Source organism: Haliotis cracherodii, unplaced genomic scaffold, assembly GCF_022045235.1.
Source record: "Haliotis cracherodii isolate W230 unplaced genomic scaffold, xgHalCrac1.p SCAF_8, whole genome shotgun sequence".
NCBI classification, from domain to species: domain Eukaryota; kingdom Metazoa; phylum Mollusca; class Gastropoda; order Lepetellida; family Haliotidae; genus Haliotis; species Haliotis cracherodii.
The window spans coordinates 38782465-38796916 of NW_027266341.1; the positions used below are offsets into that span (position 1 = coordinate 38782465).

Sequence of the window (14452 nt, forward strand, 5' to 3'; positions counted from 1 at the left end):
TGTTCGTGTGCGTGTGCGTGTGCGTGTGCGTGTGCATGTGCGCGTGTGTGGCTCTTGAGGTATTAAGCAGTGTATTATTTGACTTCATACAAATTCATGAGTAGATAAGTTTACGCTTTCATCCATACAAAGCGGCTTAAATGGGCGATACGAGATCAGATCATGACAAGTCCCTGGTTGTGACCTGGCTGGTAGTATGTCATCGTAGCCCGACATGGGTGCTCACCCCTAGTCTGTCTGGCCTTAGCCTGATGAAAGATAAAAGGCCGCGCCCATTCATTCAAACTGTTGAGATACTGTTGATATCAAGCCAAACAGATGAACAACACAGTATTATTCATTTTTTTAAACAAGGCGAATTTTGTTGAGTCGATCCCAATTGGCTCGTGGGGACCCGGGTTAGAATATGTCCGTGTTTCCTCGTGGGGGCCAGGGTTAGAATAGGCCCGTGTTCCTTGTGGTGGGCAGGGTCAGACTATGTCCGTGTTTCTTCGTTGGGCCCGTGGTTAGAATAGTTAACTGCTCCTCGTGGCGAGCCTGGTTAGAATATGCCCGTGTTTCCTCTTGGGGACCTCGATTAGAATGTGTCCGTATTTCCAGGTTGGGACCTGGATTAGAATAGTTAAGTGTTCCTCGTTGGGACCCTGGTGAGAATAGTTAAGTTTGGTTAGAATAGTTACGTTTTTCGTCGTGGGGACCCTGGTTAGGATAGTTAAGTTCTTCATCGTGGGGACCCGGGTTAGAATATGTCCCGTGTTTCCTCTTGGGGACCTGGGTTAGAATATGTCCGTGTTTCCTCGATTGGACCTGGGTTAGAGATAGTTAAGTTTGGTTAGAATAGTTAAGTTTGGTTAGAATAGTTAAGTTTGGTTAGAATAGTTAAGTTTTTCAACGTATGGACCCTGGTGAGAATAGTTAAGTTTGGTTAGAATAGTTAAGTTTTTCATCGTATGGACCCTGGTGAGAATAGTTAAGTTTGGTTAGAATAGTTAAGTTTTTCATCGTGGGGACCCTGGTGAGAATAGTTAACTGTTTCCTGGTGGCGACCCTGGTTGGAATAGGTACGTGTTTCCACTTGTGGACCTCGGTTAGAACATGTCCATGTTTCCTGGTTGGGACCTGGATTAGAATAGTTAAGTCTTCCTCGTGTGGACCCTGGTTAGAATAGTTAGGTTTTTCATCCTGGGGATCCTGGTTAGAATATGTCCGTGTTTCCTCGTTTAGACCGGGGTTAGAATAGGTTCACGGTACCTAGCTGATTGCGTTTCATCGTGTCCCAACGACGTGTAATTTGCTCCTAGTGGCTGTCCTGGGTTACCATCTGGCGGATATGATAGTAGGCTGTAATAGTAATAGTACTGTCTGCCGTCTCAACATCCACTTTGTTCACTACGTTATCCGCCTCCAGACAGACGGGGGAGGACACGGCCCACTAAACACTCAACACGTACAGATAGTCACACAGCATGAACACAACAGTTTCAATGTGAGCTTTCTATCGTCTTGTGAATAGGCGTTATTTGTAGTGAATCCGGTGGTTGTTCTGGACACCCATGAAAGTTACATTCGCTGAAGAGTTGCAATTCTAGTTTGCCCTGTTCAGTAGTCTGAAAGGGAAGTGCAATATGAGGCGCAAGCTATCTTGAGAAATGCTTTATGTTACTCTAACAGGGCAAACAATTTACCACATAATCAACAGCTATGAGCTTATGCATGTAAACAGCACATGTTCTATTAAAAGGTTAAACTTCTACTCAGCCATGGCTGATGGCGTTTTTTGCCTATCCCTCAAGTTGATGTCCAACTTTCTCATTTCTCGAACGTTTTCATGTGTACAACAATGGCTTCCCGTTCGTGTGCTTGTTTGTTGTTCATCCTGAGTCTTAATATGAACACTGACCTACTTTGCTGGAGGTCAGGTCAGGTCAGGTAAGGATGTCTACCTGCTGTTTGTTGAATGGCCCATCAGCAGGATGGCTTTTTTAACCAAGCGGTTGAACCAGTATCATGGTGTTTAGCCACAACACCACATTGGCGTTAATTTCCAAAGCCATTGCTACATAAACTGGTTATGATATATTCTTTCTCAATACCTATTGCAGTTTCCCAGGTTCTCGATACAATGCCACTTCGTTTAGATCCAAACACAAGACGCATCGGCCAGTGCATCTGCAGATCCAGGCACTGCCGAGGTCTGGGTTTCCGCAGGTCTTAGTGCAGGCCTTGGGAAGAATATTTTACAAAATTAATACGGAATGTGACAAGGCCACCTTATTCATTTCTAGGGGACCCTGAAACCTACGCCCGCAGTGAAGTTTAATCTTTTTTTTCATTTATTCGCCAAAGCTAAATAAGACCCAACATCACCCGGCGCTATACGACTGCTTGGTGTGTGTGCTTGGCTCCTTGTAGATATCGTAATGGACGGTAATGGACTTTTGTCCAATTTCTCCCTCCCCAACCCCCCACCCCCACCCCCACCCCCACCCCCACCCCCACCCCAAACAAAATAAAAAAAACCCAACAAACAAAAAACCAACAACAAAAAACAAGTTATCTATTGCATTCGGTCACATACTTTTTTTTAAGAAATGAAGACATCGAAACTAACCACTTCACAGAAATTATTTATTGATGAATGAAAAACATAAAATATTGTGAATTAAGAAATATCAAATACAAGGAGACAAATTAAATGACAAAGAACACTCCTCTAAATAAGCTTGTTAAGTACAAAGTAGACAAAACTTACTAAAGCATCTTTTGTCCTATGAAATTAGACCATAACCCCTCATAAAAAGAAAGGATACATTACAACTACTCTGACGAAAGTAACTAAACGTATTTAATTATTAAGAACAAATATGTAAGGAATACCATAAAGATACGACACACATAAATATTTCAAGGCAATAGCTTTGGACACAGAGACCAAAGTGTCCTTCCGAAACGCACCTTAAATCATAGTTTTCCACACTACGAATTTACAATAAATAAAAGCGACAAATACTATTCACAAAGACATGCGAAGGCAAGTGTTCACCTTAACAAAGACAAGGTAGATATGGTACAAGTCAACTAGTTAACTGCTTATGGCATTATGTTTGTCACTGAATGTCCTGCCCGTGTCTATCGATAAACGTATATTTAATGAGGCCTTGAAAGTTGTAGTCCTTATGAAACATACTTTTTACAGCAAGAGTTATATGACTCTCCTTGAAATCTTCCTAAAACGAAAACAAATTTGGGTTTGTGGATAAAAATGGTATCCAATTTCCTTACTAACTTCTTTGTATAAAATATTGAGTAATTGCATAGCAAATCGAATTAAAAGTCACTAAATACACATATTCATGAATTCAAACCGGTTTTATACCAGGAAGATTATTGAGAACATTAGACTACCAAATGCTATTATGCTTGAAGCAAAGGAAAACAGGTTCTCTTGATTTTGAAACGTAAGGACACTACTCATTCCATGAAGAAATCCTAGTGTTGCCTTAAACTTGGCATTGTTCTCCGATAACATCCATGGCAGTTTGGTTGCAGAAATCACATTGGTGTATCCGAGTAATTAACTTTATGATGTCGTCTCGCTTCGTGTTCTCCTGGGAGAAGTACTGTAACAGATGTCCCAGCTTCTTGCCCTCAGCCTTGAGGTCTCTGATCATGTTGTGGACACACGTCTCATGGGCTACATCCACGGTGTAACGCCTGAGAAAGTAAATCACAGTATAAACTGAAACTCACAACAATAAAAACACTTTTCTGACAGCCATGCACATTTATCATACATCAGATATGTGTACCTGTGATTTAGAACTTGGCATTTTTTGTTGTTTCTAAAACAAAATATAAAGAGACGTTAGGATGAGAAGGCCAATTTAAGGAATTCATATTCTTATCTCACATTCGTGCCTGTTAAAGGAATTCATATTCTTATCTCACATTTGTGCCAATTAAAGGAATTCATATTGTTATCTCACATTCTTGCCTATTAAAGGAAGCCATATTCTTATCTCACATTCGTCCCAATTTAAGGAATTCATATTCTTATCTCACATTCGTCCCAATTTAAGGAATCCATATTCTTATCTCACATTCGTGACAATTAAAGGAATCCATATTGTTATCTCACATTCGTGCCACTTAAGGGAATCCATATTGTTATCACACATTCGTGTCAATTAAAGGAATCCATATTGTTATCTCACATTCGTGCCAGTGAAAGGAATCCATATTGTTATCTCACATTCGTGCCAATTAAAGGAAGCCATATTCTTATCTCACATTCGTCCCAATTTAAGGAATTCATATTCTTATCTCACATTCGTCCCAATTTAAGGAATCCATATTCTTATCTCACATTCGTGACAATTAAAGGAATCCATATTGTTATCTCACATTCGTGCCACTTAAGGGAATCCATATTGTTATCACACATTCGTGTCAATTAAAGGAATCCATATTGTTATCTCACATTCGTGCCAGTTTAAGGAGTCCATATTGTTATCTCACATTCGTGCCAATTAAAGGACTCCATATTGTTATCTCACATTCGTGCCAATTAAAGGAATCCATATTGTTATCTCACATTCGTGTCACAGGAATCAAAGTATATGGAATTTTTTAAATATTATAAACATGACCCATGCAATGGAAACTGATATCCTGTTGTAGAACTGTGTGTACTTACATCAACCTGTCCAGCTGCCACTGTTTCCTGTTGGGAAGAAGAGCAACCACTGCTCCATATAGAGACCTCGTTCTGTCATGGAACTGGCCTGGATCCAACTCCAAGACGATATTCTAAATATCCAAAATAGCTGCAGTTCATATTTACATGTATTTAAATGAAATCAGGTCAACAGGCTTGCAGTTTAAGAGGGCTGTGCTGCAATTAAGGACTGTACTGCAATAGTACGTATTATGAATGGTAGAATACTAGCTTCGGTAACCGTATTTCGGCGCTGGTAAGCCGGGGTAAGAAGAGACTTAACGTCTCACAACAATGACTTGTGCATGCATGACCCTCGGTACCCTACAACTGGCTGTACAAACAGTGTCGCTACAGGCGAGGAATCTTGTGTAAGGTGAGGATAAGTTATTATGGGATGCTCGTGTTATCATTCGTAAGGTGCATTGTATTTTTTCAAACGTGAATCAAAAACAGAAACATGACAATCCAAATGGGACAATCTCAAAACCAAAGAAGGAAAAGCAGGACAGTTTTGACGAGCGGGTATTGAGAAGTGTCCTTCGTGGGTTTCCCAGGAAAAGTGAAATACAAGTTGGAAAAGGATCGAGACAATGTCACATTTAGCATTTCTGCCGGGTTGTGAACTAGTTTTTCGGTCGCGCTCTACTGATGGACGAGGCTACCATTCCGAAATGAATTTTACTGAATGAATTTTCACAGAATATGTGATTAAACAACTGATCCCAGCCTTGTCAGATAGATGTAGGATTGTTCTGGATAATGCCAGATAATGCAACTTTATCACAGTTGCATAAATCCTCAAAAGAGAAAAAATAAAACTCTACAGTTATACACAGTGTAAACAGAAGTTATGGGTGACGTAGTACAAAACAACCTTAGCTCAACGGCTGTCCATGTTAAAGTTTGGGAGTCAAGATCATCTTAGCTCAACGACTGTCCATGTTAAAGTATGGGAGTCACGATCACCTTAGCGCTACGACTGTCCATGTTAAAGTATGGGAGTTACGATCACCTTAGCGCTACGACTGTCCATGTTAAAGTATGGGAGTTACGACCACCTTAGCGCTACGACTGTCCATGTTAAAGTATGGGAGTTACGACCACCTTAGCGCTACGACTGTCCATGTTAAAGTATGGGAGTTACGACCACCTTAGCGCTACGACTGTCCATGTTAAAGTATGGGAGTTACGACCACCTTAGCGCTACGACTGTCCATGTTAAAGTATGGGAGTTACGATCACCTTAGCGCTACGACTGTCCATGTTAAAGTATGTGAGTTACGACCACCTTAGCGCTACGACTGTCCATGTTAAAGTATGGGAGTTACGATCACCTTAGCGCTACGACTGTCCATGTTAAAGTATGGGAGTTACGATCACCTTAGCGCTACGACTGTCCATGTTAAAGTATGGGAGTTACGATCACCTTAGCGCTACGACTGTCCATGTTAAAGTATGGGAGTTACGACCACCTTAGCGCTACGACTGTCCATGTTAAAGTATGGGAGTTACGATCACCTTAGCGCTACGACTGTCCATGTTAAAGTATGGGAGTTACGATCAGCTTAGCGCTACGACTGTCCATGTTAAAGTATGGGAGTTACGATCACCTTAGCGCTACGACTGTCCATGTTAAAGTATGGGAGTTACGACCACCTTAGCGCTACGACTGTCCATGTTAAAGTATGGGAGTTACGATCACCTTAGCGCTACGACTGTCCATGTTAAAGTATGGGAGTTACGACCACCTTAGCGCTACGACTGTCCATGTTAAAGTATGGGAGTCACGATCACCTTAGCGCTACGACTGTCCATGTTAAAGTATGGGAGTTACGATCAGCTTAGCGCTACGACTGTCCATGTTAAAGTATGGGAGTTACGATCACCTTAGCGCTACGACTGTCCATGTTAAAGTATGGGAGTTACGACCACCTTAGCGCTTCGACTGTCCATGTTAAAGTATGGGAGTCACGACCACCTTAGCGCTACGACTGTCCATGTTAAAGTATGGGAGTCACGACCACCTTAGCGCTACGACTGTCCATGTTAAAGTATGGGAGTTACGACCACCTTAGCGCTACGACTGTCCATGTTACAGTATGGGAGTTACGATCACCTTAGCGCTACGACTGTCCATGTTAAAGTATGGGAGTTACGACCACCTTAGCGCTACGACTGTCCATGTTAAAGTATGGGAGTTAAGACCACCTTAGCGCTACGACTGTCCATGTTAAAGTATGGGAGTTACGATCACCTTAGCGCTACGACTGTCCATGTTAAAGTATGGGAGTTACGACCACCTTAGCGCTACGACTGTCCATGTTAAAGTATGGGAGTTACGACCACCTTAGCGCTACGACTGTCCATGTTAAAGTATGGGAGTTACGATCACCTTAGCGCTACGACTGTCCATGTTAAAGTATGGGAGTTACGACCACCTTAGCGCTACGACTGTCCATGTTAAAGTATGGGAGTTACGATCAGCTTAGCGCTACGACTGTCCATGTTAAAGTATGGGAGTTACGATCACCTTAGCGCTACGACTGTCCATTTTAAAGTATGGGAGTTACGACCACCTTAGCGCTACGACTGTCCATGTTAAAGTATGGGAGTTACGATCACCTTAGCGCTACGACTGTCCATGTTACAGTATGGGAGTTACGATCACCTTAGCGCTACGACTGTCCATGTTAAAGTATGGGAGTTACGACCACCTTAGCGCTACGACTGTCCATGTTAAAGTATGGGAGTTACGATCACCTTAGCGCTACGACTGTCCATGTTAAAGTATGGGAGTTACGACCACCTTAGCGCTACGACTGTCCATGTTAAAGTATGGGAGTTACGATCACCTTAGCGCTACGACTGTCCATGTTAAAGTATGGGAGTTACGATCACCTTAGCGCTACGACTGTCCATGTTAAAGTATGGGAGTTACGATCACCTTAGCGCTACGACTGTCCATGTTAAAGTATGGGAGTTACGATCACCTTAGCGCTACGACTGTCCATGTTAAAGTATGGGAGTTACGATCACCTTAGCGCTACGACTGTCCATGTTAAAGTATGGGAGTTACGACCACCTTAGCGCTACGACTGTCCATGTTAAAGTATGGGAGTTACGATCACCTTAGCGCTACGACTGTCCATGTTAAAGTATGGGAGTTACGACCACCTTAGCGCTACGACTGTCCATGTTAAAGTATGGGAGTTACGACCACCTTAGCGCTACGACTGTCCATGTTACAGTATGGGAGTTACGATCACCTTAGCGCTACGACTGTCCATGTTAAAGTATGGGAGTTACGACCACCTTAGCGCTACGACTGTCCATGTTAAAGTATGGGAGTTACGACCACCTTAGCGCTACGACTGTCCATGTTAAAGTATGGGAGTTACGACCACCTTAGCGCTACGACTGTCCATGTTAAAGTATGGGAGTTACGACCACCTTAGCGCTACGACTGTCCATGTTAAAGTATGGGAGTTACGATCACCTTAGCGCTACGACTGTCCATGTTAAAGTATGGGAGTTACGATCACCTTAGCGCTACGACTGTCCATGTTAAAGTATGGGAGTTACGATCACCTTAGCGCTACGACTGTCCATGTTAAAGTATGGGAGTTACGATCACCTTAGCGCTACGACTGTCCATGTTAAAGTATGGGAGTTACGACCACCTTAGCGCTACGACTGTCCATGTTAAAGTATGGGAGTTACGACCACCTTAGCGCTACGACTGTCCATGTTAAAGTATGGGAGTTACGACCACCTTAGCGCTACGACTGTCCATGTTAAAGTATGGGAGTTACGATCACCTTAGCGCTACGACTGTCCATGTTAAAGTATGGGAGTTACGATCACCTTAGCGCTACGACTGTCCATGTTAAAGTATGGGAGTTACGATCACCTTAGCGCTACGACTGTCCATGTTAAAGTATGGGAGTTACGACCACCTTAGCGCTACGACTGTCCATGTTAAAGTATGGGAGTTACGATCACCTTAGCGCTACGACTGTCCATGTTAAAGTATGGGAGTTACGACCACCTTAGCGCTACGACTGTCCATGTTAAAGTATGGGAGTTACGACCACCTTAGCGCTACGACTGTCCATGTTACAGTATGGGAGTTACGATCACCTTAGCGCTACGACTGTCCATGTTAAAGTATGGGAGTTACGACCACCTTAGCGCTACGACTGTCCATGTTAAAGTATGGGAGTTACGACCACCTTAGCGCTACGACTGTCCATGTTAAAGTATGGGAGTTACGACCACCTTAGCGCTACGACTGTCCATGTTAAAGTATGGGAGTTACGACCACCTTAGCGCTACGACTGTCCATGTTAAAGTATGGGAGTTACGATCACCTTAGCGCTACGACTGTCCATGTTAAAGTATGGGAGTTACGATCACCTTAGCGCTACGACTGTCCATGTTAAAGTATGGGAGTTACGATCACCTTAGCGCTACGACTGTCCATGTTAAAGTATGGGAGTTACGATCACCTTAGCGCTACGACTGTCCATGTTAAAGTATGGGAGTCACGACCACCTTAGCGCTACGACTGTCCATGTTAAAGTATGGGAGTTACGACCACCTTAGTGCTACGACTGTCCATGTTAAAGTATGGGAGTTACGACCACCTTAGCGCTACGACTGTCCATGTTAAAGTATGGGAGTTACGATCACCTTAGCGCTACGACTGTCCATGTTAAAGTATGGGAGTTACGATCACCTTAGCGCTACGACTGTCCATGTAAAAGTATGGGAGTTACGATCACCTTAGCGCTACGACTGTCCATGTTAAAGTATGGGAGTTACGACCACCTTAGCGCTACGACTGTCCATGTGGAAGTATGGGAGTTACGATCACCTTAGCGCTACGACTGTCCATGTTAAAGTATGGGAGTTACGATCACCTTAGCGCTGAGATCGCTTTGTACAACGTCATCCAGTGAAGCATAGGCGTTAATAAAAGAGACAGTACCTCCTTCACCATGTTGATCTCAGTGGTAGTACCAGCATGGTCCAGCAACATGCCAACACACTCGGTGCAAGAGCGGGCGGTAACTGATACAACAAGTACATAGAATTAAGTGTATATATGTATACGTTCTCGAGCATCCAGTGTAATTGTTAGGTCCGATTCTAAGGATACACCACACAGAGCACTGGCCTTCCAATCAAATCAAACTCACGTGGGATTTACTGCTGTGAGAGATGGGGAGGGTAACGTCATTTCCCAAACGAAGCTGTGGTGATAAATGAGTCCAGTGTATTTAACTGAACTGAATATAGATATAATACACTGTGGCAAATGGTGTCAATGTATCTGGTAGTGGTATAACAAAGCCTGTAAAATCAGCGATGTCAGTTTCAGAAATATTAGTATATATACTTGCAATATATATATGATATTTCTTTGCAAATATGCTACTGTAACACACACACACACACACACACACACACACACAATGACGATAGCTGAACAGATCAATAGGTCATGATAAATGTAAATATAACTTACGTTCTTCCTGTTTGGGCAGCTGACATGAACTAGTGTGCGTAATGGGCTTTTCTCCGCCTTTCGTCTGTCCATGAATATTGATCTGTGAAAAAATGCTACTATATGACCACCTTAACAATACGTGCATTTACTATACAAAATAAATAGCTACGGAAAATTACTGACAACTTTTTTCAAGATCGATAAACATTATGCGTTTTCTGAATCGCGGCGCGTGGTTTGTATCGATGCCCTGAAGTTTAGATTGGAACCAACGACCTAAACACAAAATGTTAAAATTCAAAAAGAAAGCAAAGATGGTGTAACTATTATACAGAAACTTAACAGTACGATACCAACTTGATTAATGTTGTTTTTCTTGCAATTTTTCCAGTACCTTCTTATATATCCATCGTTGTGTCCGCGCTCTGTCTCGTCTTTGGGTGGATGGTGCTTTTCTCCTCCTGCGACGTGTACGGCTGTCAGGATGGTGAATAACCGTGGTGTCATGCTTGTGTGAACTTGTCTTCTGGTCTGTGGACATCCTTGCGCCAGGAATGACTGCATCGCCCGTATCTTCGTTGGCCGTTGTCTCATTAAAAGAAGCGGTATGGATGTGGTCATGGTGTGGTTTAGTTTCGTTAGACATGTCATTGATAGGTTTCTTTGTCTCTTGGACTACCATGTCAACATGAGCCTTTGGAGTATCAGCAGTTGCCTGGGTTGCCGAGAGTCTTGGACACGTAACAGCCTGGATATGCATAGCTCCTGGCATCACAGCCGGTTTCAGTATCAGTATTTCAGTACTTGTCTGACTATTTATAAGTCGTGGCACTGGAGAGGTTTGCTTTTCACAATCTCTCCATACAGTATCGGAACGGCTATCTACACAGTGTGACACTGGAGAGGTTTGGTGTTCGGCAACCTTTGATATAGTATCAGTTTGGCTATCTGCAGAGCCTATCGCCAGAGTAGGCTGGTTTTGGACCGCCAACGATACAGTATCGGCCTGGCCCTGGTTTTCCACAGCTCTCGATTCAGTACCAGTCAGGCAGTCTAGAGACCCTTTTACAAGAGAGGCTTGGTTTACCATAGCCTTTGTGCCAGCATCAGCCTGACTGTCTGTAGGCCCATGTGCAAGAGATGCTTGGTTTACCATAGGCTTTGAGTCAGTAGCAGCCTTGCTGTCTGCAGGCCCTTGAACAAGAGATACTTGGTTTTCCATAGCCTTTGCGTCAGTAGAAGCCTTGCTGTCTACAGGCCCTTGTACAAGAGAGGCTTTGTTTACCATAACCTTTGTGTCAGTAGAAGCCTTGATGTCTACAGGCCCTTGTACAGGAGAGGCTTGGTTTACCATAGCCTTTGAGTCAGTAGCAGCCTTGCTGTCTACAGGCCCTTGTACAAGAGATGCTTGGTTTACCATAGCCTTTGAGTCAGTAGCAACCTTGCTGTCTACAGGCCCTTGTACAAGAGAGGCTTGGTTTACCATAGCCTTTGAGTCAGTAGCAGCCTTGCTGTCTACAGGCCCTTGTACAAGAGATGCTTGGTTTACCATAGCCTTTGAGTCAGTAGCAGCCTTGCTAGCTACAGACCCTTGTACAAGAGAGGCTTGGTTTACCATAACCTTTGAGTCAGTAGAAGCCTTGATGTCTACAGGCCCTTGTACAAGAGAGGCTTGGTTTACCATAGCCTTTGAGTCAGTAGCAGCCTTGCTAGCTACAGGCCCTTGTACAAGAGAGGCTTGGTTTACCATAGCCTTTGAGTCAGTAGAAGCCTTGATGTCTACAGGCCCTTGTACAAGAGAGGCTTGGTTTACCATAGCCTTTGAGTCAGTAGAAGCCTTGCTGTCTACAGGCCCTTGTACAAGGGAGGCTTGGTTTACCATAGCCTTTGAGTCAGTAGAAGCCTTGCTAGCTACAGACCCTTGTACAAGAGAGGCTTGGTTTACCATAGCCTTTGAGTCAGTAGCAGCCTTGCTGTCTACAGGCCCTTGTACAGGAGAGGCTTGGTTTACCATAACCTTTGAGTCAGTAGCAGCCTTGCTGTCTGCAGGCCCTTGTACAATAGAGGCTTGGTTTACCATAGCCTTTGAGTCAGTAGCAGCCTTGCTGTCTGCAGGACCTTGTGCAAGAGAGGCTTGGTTTACCATAGCCTTTGAGTCAGTAGCGGCCTTGCTGTCTACAGGCCCTTGTACAGGAGAGGCTTGGTTTACTATAGCCTTTGAGTCAGTAGCGGCCTTGCTGTCTACAGGCCCTTGTACAGGAGAGGCTTGGTTTACCATAGCCTTTGCGTCAGTAGAAGCCTTGCTGTCTACAGGCCCTTGTACAATAGAGGCTTGGTTTACCATAGCCTTTGAGTCAGTAGCAGCCTTGCTGTCTACAGGCCCTTGTACAAGAGAGGCTTGGTTTACCATAACCTTTGTGTCAGTAGAAGCCTTGCTGTCTACAGGCCCTTGTGCAAGAGAGGCTTGGTTTACCATAGCCTTTGAGTCAGTAGAAGCCTTGCTGTCTACAGGCCCTTGTACAAGAGAGGCTTGGTTTACCATAACCTTTGTGTCAGTAGCAGCCTTGATGTCTACAGGCCCTTGTACAAAAGATACTTGGTTTACCATAGCCTTTGAGTCAGTAGCAACCTTGCTGTCTACACGCCCTTGTACAAGAGAGGCTTGGTTTACCATAACCTTTGTGTCAGTAGAAGCCTTGATGTCTGCAGGCCCTTGTACAAGAGAGGCTTGGTTTACCATAACCTTTGAGTCAGTAGAAGCCTTGCTGTCTACAGGCCCTTGTACAAGGGAGGCTTGGTTTACCATAGCCTTTGAGTCAGTAGAAGCCTTGCTGTCTACAGGCCCTTGTACAAGGGAGGCTTGGTTTACCATAGCCTTTGAGTCAGTAGAAGCCTTGCTAGCTACAGGCCCTTGTACAAGAGAGGCTTGGTTATCCATAGCCTTTGAGTCAGTAGCAGCCTTGGTGTCTACATGCCCTTGTAAAAGAAATGCTTGGTTTTCTATAGCCCTGGTCTCGGTAGCAGGCTTGCTTTCTACAGGCCCTTGTACAAGGGAGGCTTGGTTTACCATAGCCTTTGAGTCAGTAGCAGCCTTGCTGTCTGCAGGCCCTTGTAAAAGAAAGGCTTGGTTTTCTATAGCCCTTGTCTCGGTAGCAGGCTTGCTTTCTACAGGTCCTTGTACAAGAAAGGCTTGATTTTGCATAAGCCTCGACACAGAATAGCTCTGGCTATCTGCAGCCCATGGCACTAGCGATGCCTTATCTTCCATAGCCCACGATACACAATCAGTGTGATCACCCAGGAGTGTTATTATCACACAGACCTCGACACAATACTGACCTGATACTGCTTGTGTTGTGCCAGTAACCTCGGATACAGTGAGCATGTCCAAGACATCAGCTGTCGCAGGCTGTACGAAACATGTTGCTACAAAAAACAGGTGCAAATCCATTTTCTGTGGCATGTTTAAAATGGCCATTCTATCCTCGTTGTGGGGATCTGCTGGGATCAAGTGAACCCAGTTCACGTCGCAGGGTAGCACCAACATCATCCTAACATTTGTAATCTGCCTCTCCCGGCCGAGTAGCTTGCCTCCCATCGTTTGCCGAATCACGACGTCACGGGAGGCCGGCAACGGCTCTGGGGGGACCGACGCGTGATGGTCAATGAGGTCCCCTCTCAACATTCTGTCACACCACTGTGCTACCCACAAGGAGGACCATGTTCCTCGCAATAGTTTCAGGACAGTGATGACCCTTGCTAGTAGCCACGGAGAATGTAAAGCCATGCCGTGTTCAACCACGCCACTTGGAGTGTCTCCGCCATCACTCTCATCGATCTCTTCGTCTTGATGTCCTGTGTTGCAGATTGAAGTGCTTCGTTGGGTCAAACCGTTCTGTTTGTTTTCATTGATATAAGCCGTTAGCTGCAACAGGAGTTCAACGTTGTCAGCGTTGCTTTCCGTTGGTTCCTCGCACTCCTGTGTACGCTCAGTGATCTCTGAATTCTTTTCGTCACACACGGTTTCTCTCTCAGATATCAGGGTTGCCTGGTCATGGCATTCCTTTGAAACTGCCTGACAGGTTACGGTTGCACCGGCATGCGTTGCAATATCGACACTTTCGTTTCTCGTCAATATGGTACAGACTGTTTCAGTTCCAACTTTGACAGAAAACTTCAGATGTGTGGATGGATGAGACTTTTCCATTTTATAGATTGTG

The 14452-nt window shown here is 44.2% G+C and overlaps 1 protein-coding gene across 1 annotated transcript; it reads right to left on the minus strand.

Moving 5' to 3' along the window:
- Positions 1–2721: 2721 nt before the first annotated feature.
- LOC139450344 (serine-rich adhesin for platelets-like) lies at positions 2722–14449 on the minus strand. The gene is made up of 7 exons (XM_071232024.1): positions 12976–14449; positions 12351–12777; positions 10627–11426; positions 10251–10332; positions 9711–9793; positions 4697–4809; positions 2722–3714 (listed from the first exon to the last, which is right to left on the minus strand). The coding sequence occupies exons 1-7, from the start codon at positions 14437–14439 to the stop codon at positions 3501–3503; spliced, it is 3183 nt and encodes a 1060-aa protein (XP_071088125.1). The 5' UTR covers positions 14440–14449; the 3' UTR covers positions 2722–3500.
- Positions 14450–14452: the final 3 nt, after the last annotated feature.

Bases quoted from the DNA above. Each gene is read 5' to 3' on its own strand.
- LOC139450344 (XM_071232024.1), bottom strand. From the start codon at position 14,439: ATGGAAAAGTCTCATCCATCCACACATCTGAAGTTTTCTGTCAAAGTT. The intron at 12,778-12,975 runs GTTATGGTAAAC...ACTGACACAAAG, and splicing joins AGGCTTCTACTGACTCAAAG to GTTATGGTAAACCAAGCCTC. The intron at 9,794-10,250 runs GTAAGTTATATT...TTGTTGTATCAG, and splicing joins GCTGCCCAAACAGGAAGAAC to TTACCGCCCGCTCTTGCACC.